Genomic DNA, 5,490 nt, shown 5'->3' with positions numbered 1-5,490 from the left:
TCCCACAGCCCTTCCCCTTTTCTATCTAATAAAAAGGAAAGTTTTAACTTTCACATAGTAAAACTGCATATAATAGAAGAGTTATCAAGCAAGAATTGCAGTTATAATATCTAGACTATTTGTATTTGGCAAAAATCAATGAAAACATTCTATCTAGCGTATATTTGTGAGTCTAAAGTTTTGTATTTAATTTATCATTTATCATAATTAAGGAAAAATTATAATTATAATTATCTTTTTTCAACTACATCAAAGACTCCAGAAGGATATATTACCTAAGCAAACAGGAAGTGCATTGTAAGCAACTTCCAAAAATGTAAAATAACACAGATAGCTGGCTGCCTGTACAAGTTTTTGTGTTTGAGTCTCTCTCAGTTTTCTGCAAGGAATCACGACCACACTAACAGCAAATTTGAAGGCTTTAAGAAGATGATGGGGCCCCACAATGACTATTCAATATGGACGATAATAATACCACTAAGCTGACAAACATCACCCAAAGATAAGCTTTGGACTACAAACTGCTCAGGACAATTCCAAAATGGCTCTCTGCGATGATCCAGCCTCACAGACTACTTGAACAAGGACTTGAGATAAGCCCTGCACTTTTGCATTATGCAGAGACTGGACAACAATTGATATAGCTTCCTCCCCCAGGACTTGACAATTAATTCAAAATTTTTCTTTTCAGGATCACCTAAAGATACCTTTGTCCCCAAACAGCAGGAATTAATTTTACTAACATGACGCCCACATTCCCAAGAGGTGGTGTGAGTGGTATTTGGTCTGTTTATGGGTCTTGGATAATTATTGTTTAGGATGGTTGGTTACAATTTGTTATTGTTAAGGATCAGAAAAAAGGCTAAAAAAGGACATTAGATAAATCTTGTAGGTAGGTTCTTCTTTGAAAAGAAAGGAAAAAGAAAAAAGAAGATAGAGATATGAGGGAGATTATTGAATCTACCCTGAAAAAAAAACACAGATGATACAATAAAGGGTAGATTATTGAATCTACTCTAAAAAGAAAAATGCGAGGATATAGATATGATATAGACAAAATGGTCAATTATTGAATCTACTTTTAGAAGGCAGCTACTAGTTTCCAATATTTTACAGCAGTGTCTTAGGGAGGGATGACAGGAAACCAGGGCCTGGAACAACAAAAGGACATCTCAACCTGTGACAACAGGGAGGTTGGGGATAGCTCCTGGTGCAAGACACATACCTGGCAAGCGCATCTGGGTACTGGGTTTCTTTGAACAATTTTTCCATTTCCTCGACCTGCCCCAGTGTGAACTTCAATGTGGTTCGCCGTCGCCTTCGTGATGAACGGCGCCTCGGAATCCGAATCACAGGCTCGGCTGAGGGCCTTGGCTCCTCCTGGTGAGGCTCCGAGGAAGAGGCGTTCGGGTCCCTACTGCTCTCCTCAGAGTCGTTTTGGCTCTCACGGACCTGGCGGACCCCGTTATTTAGTTCCATTATGCAGCCCGCGTCACCTCCACTAGGGTTGCCACCCACCATGGCCAAGGCAGCCTCTAAGGTGGAGACCTCAGCTATCTCCTCACCATTCTCATTCCTCACAACGTATATATATTGCCAATGGACCTTGCGGGCCATGACTAGTAGTGGGCCCAAGCCACAGAGAGAAGTGAGGCCCCAGGAATGACGACACTCAAGGCCTATTGTTCGGTCATGTCTACTACTGATGAGGCATCAAGAGAGGCCTGAGGAAAGGGTGACGTCAATGTGTCCTTCTGCGCATGTTCCACACTTCTCCATGTTCCTCAAGGTTTGCGTCCACATGCTCCTCTCCAGATGGGCGCTATAGGCTTTTCCCTCCCTGACTGACTGCTCTGGGCTTTATGACCTCTTGCTGAGGTAGGCGGTATTTGCTTTGGTGCACAAGTGGTGGGTGTGGCCCAATAGATGAGGAACGAAGGAGCCACTGTGAACAGGGTTGTGAAAGGTCGTGTGAAGTTAAACCTTCCTTCCAGGGCATGCATGTAGAATGAGTTTTAGCTTGCTTCTGCATGCATGTGCGTGCTGCCTGTTCCTCCTAGGTTATAGAGATGACACTGGAGGATGAATTGTGTAGCATTGCAAGATAATTGGGGAATAGAGTATGGGAGAAAGATGGGAACACACACTGACCACAGGACCCTTGCGAGAACATGTAGAAAATTTCTGTGAACCTCACCCTCCACCTACCACTGCTGGTCAGAGAATGGGCTTAGAACTAAGTGGACATGATCAGATTAGTGGCTGATAGTTCAAGGGTGCCTGTTAGTACATTGAGTCCTAGAACGCACTCTTGTTTTCCCTAAGTTGCTTTTTCATCGTATTTTATCACAGCATAAGAGAGCAACTGAGGGGTGGAGTGACTTTGGGTGGGGGGAGGAGTGTCTGATGAGGACTTATTAATGGGGGAAGTGATTGATGGGGGTGAGTGACTGTTGAGGAATGGCTGATGGGGGGAGTGGCTGATGGAGAGTGCTGAGACAGTTTTCAGTTGAGATTTTTTAAAATTTCCTTTAAGTTCCTAATTGTGTATGTGAGTGCATGAGCCACGTGTGTGGGTCAGAAGATAACTTGGAGGAGTTGTTTCTCTCCTTCCACTGCATCCAGGAATTGAACCCAGGCTGACAGACATTAGCAGCAAGTACCTTTACCATCAGAGTCATCTTGCTGGCCCTGACAGTACCTACTTAGACAGGTTGTTTGTTAATGGGCATTTCCTAGTGTTATATATGTTCTCGTTCCCATATACTTAGGTCTTGAAATGCATAGCTGTTTGAAGATTCAGAAATAGTAGTGTTTGGTTTAGGTCTTCTAGACACATACAACCACAAGAGCTAGTCAGCATAGCTTGATGTTAAACTTAGTAAACAATTAGATTTCAGATTTTGGTGTAGTCATGTTTTTTTTTTTAATGTTGTTGTTCGTTTTTTTTGAGACAGGGTCTCGTATAGCTCAGACTGGCTTTGAATTCAGTATGTAGTAGAGCCAGACCCTGAGTTCCTGATTCCCCTCCCTTTGCCCCCTGGGTTTTGTGATTACAGATTTGCACCATCATGCCTGGGTTCAATTTTTAAATGTAATTTAAGAAAAATGTATTGTCGATATTATTTTGTGTGGGTATGGATGCATGTATACTCTGGCACCACGTGACAATCATAGAATAACTTTGTGTACTGGGTTCTTTCTTTACGTCTATATGTGACCCTCTGTCACACTCAGGCTATCAGGCTTGAGTCTTTACCAGCTGAGTTATCCCACTGGTTCCAGGTTTTTGTTTGTTTGTTTTTCAGGAAAGGTTTTTTTTTTTTTCTCTGTAACCCTGGCTGCCCTGGAAGTCACTCGAGACCAGGCTGTCCTTGAACTCACAGAGATCTGGTTGCCTCTACCACTTAAGCGATTAGATTAAAGGCAGGCACCACCGCTGCCCAACTCCTAGGGTTTGTTTTGGTTTTTAAATGACACATTTATTTTTATTTTATGTGCATCGGTGTTTTGCCTGCATGTCTGTCTGTGTGAATGTAGATCACTTTGAGCTAGGTTACAGACAATTGTGAGCTACCATATGGGTGCTGGGAATTGAACCTGGGTCCTCTGGAAGAGCAGCCAGTGCTCTTAACACTGAGCCATCTATCCAGTCCATAGCTTTTTTTTTTAATACAAGGAAATAAAGAAATTTTTTTAAAGGACTGGGGCTGTAGCTTGTGAGCAGTCGTCTGGCACATAGGAAGTTCTCTAGGTTCTGTTCTCAGTCCTGTCAGAAATTGTTAAATAAATCCAAGTCCCAGGTTTTCTCTCCAAGAAGCACAAGGAGGACAAGAGCATTTCAGTAAACTGGTGCATAAGACATGTCCTCGGCTTTAGAGAACGTCGGTGCAACCCTGAGTTTATGAGCTCTTCCCCTCAGACTCCAAGAACAGAAGGTTATCTGCACTGTGGTAGAGTCAGTGTTTGTACATGGAGGGCTAAAGGCCCTGTGTCAGGCTCTGTAGTCCTCAATCATAGATGAGGGAGGGAGGGAGGGAGGGGTTAGTCGGGAGAGCCAGACAGCTGAGGCTCTATGTGATGCACTGTGGGAGTGATGCTCACTGCCACTTGGAGGTGAACTTTCTCATAGTTGTAGGAGAGAAAGACGGTCCAAGTGTGTGATCCTCCATATGCTGTCGTTCCAGGTTGACACTGTGAGTTTTGTTGTTGTTGTTTTCTTTTTAAAGTTAGCTGCCAGGTGGTGGTGGCAGCAGTGGCACACACCTTGAATCCCCCCACTTGGGAGGCAGAGGCAGGTAGATCTCTATGAGTTCAAGGCCAGCCTGGTCAATGTAGAGAGCTCCAGAATGCATAGAGAGACATTGTCTCAAAAAAATTAACTGGCAAATTTGGGGTTATTTTTTATTTTTATTTTCTTAAATTTATGATGCCTACTTTCAAGATAAAACCTAATGATTTTCTGAATTTTGTTGGTATCTGTTGCAGTGGCTCTCCTTTTATCTTTAATTTTATTAATCTGAGTCTCTAATATTCTTATCTTTGTCTTTAGATCAGTCTGCCGAATCATACATTTCAAAGAACCAACTTCTAGTTACATTGATTCTTTATTGTTATTTTTGTTTCCATTTCAATAATTCCTGCATGGATCTTGATTTCTTTTCATCTCCTGATTTGGGGTTTGGCTTATCCTTCATTTTTGAGGGCTCTCATATGTATCATTTATTTGCACTCTCTCTGGCTTTTCTGTTGTTGTGTTTTGGGACAGGGTTTCTCTGTGTAACAGCCCTGGCTGTCTGGGAAGTCACTTTGTAGACCAGGCTGACCTCCAACTCACAGAGATCCCTCTGCCTCTGCCTCCTGGGTGTTGGGATTAAAAGGGTGTGCCACCACCTCCGGTAGTTTCATTCCATTTTGATCAGGTAAACCACAAGGAATTGTTTTCCTGTATTTGTTAAGACTTGCTTTGTCTCAGAAAATGGGATCTATTTTGAAGAAAGTTCCATGGGAATAATATGTATTCTGCAGAGTTTGGATGGAGTAGTCTGTAGATGTCTGTTAAGTCCATTTGATCTATAATATCATTTAATTTGCATATTTCTGTTTATTTTTTGTTAGGGAGACATATCAGTTGGTGAGATTTAGGTATTAACGTCACCCACTAGTATTGGGCTAGACTTAATCTGGCTTGAATCTAATATTATTTGTTAGGAAATCAGGTGCACTTGCTTGAGGCATACTTTTAGAATCATAAAGTCCTCTTACATTCCCTTAGTCAGTATGAAGTGACTCTCTTTATATTTTCTCACTAGTTTTGGTTGGAAGTCTGTTTCATTAGCTATTGGAACACTGGCACCTGCTTGTTTCCTAGGCCTATTTACTTGGATCATTTTCCATTCTTTCCCCCTAGGGTGACATCTGCCTTTGTAGTGACATCTGTTTCTTGGAGGCATCAAGTAGATGTTTCCTGTCATTTGATGCAATCTACTA

General features: G+C 42.2%; 1 protein-coding gene across 1 annotated transcript; it reads right to left on the bottom strand.

Moving 5' to 3' along the window:
- Window positions 1-1,110: 1,110 nt before the first annotated feature.
- Window positions 1,111-2,353, bottom strand: LOC128123709 (homeobox protein Rhox13-like). The gene has a single exon (XM_052759981.1). It carries the CDS (start codon window positions 1,615-1,617, stop codon window positions 1,111-1,113), a length of 507 nt encoding a protein of 168 aa, XP_052615941.1. The 5' UTR covers window positions 1,618-2,353.
- Between the last annotated feature and the right edge of the window lie 3,137 nt (window positions 2,354-5,490).

This window comes from Peromyscus californicus, unplaced genomic scaffold (genome assembly GCF_007827085.1).
Source record: "Peromyscus californicus insignis strain IS unplaced genomic scaffold, ASM782708v3 Scaffold_41__1_contigs__length_357258, whole genome shotgun sequence".
NCBI classification, from domain to species: domain Eukaryota; kingdom Metazoa; phylum Chordata; class Mammalia; order Rodentia; family Cricetidae; genus Peromyscus; species Peromyscus californicus.
Note: the sequence above shows the minus strand (reverse complement) of the source record. Positions and strands in the feature narration are given on the sequence as shown.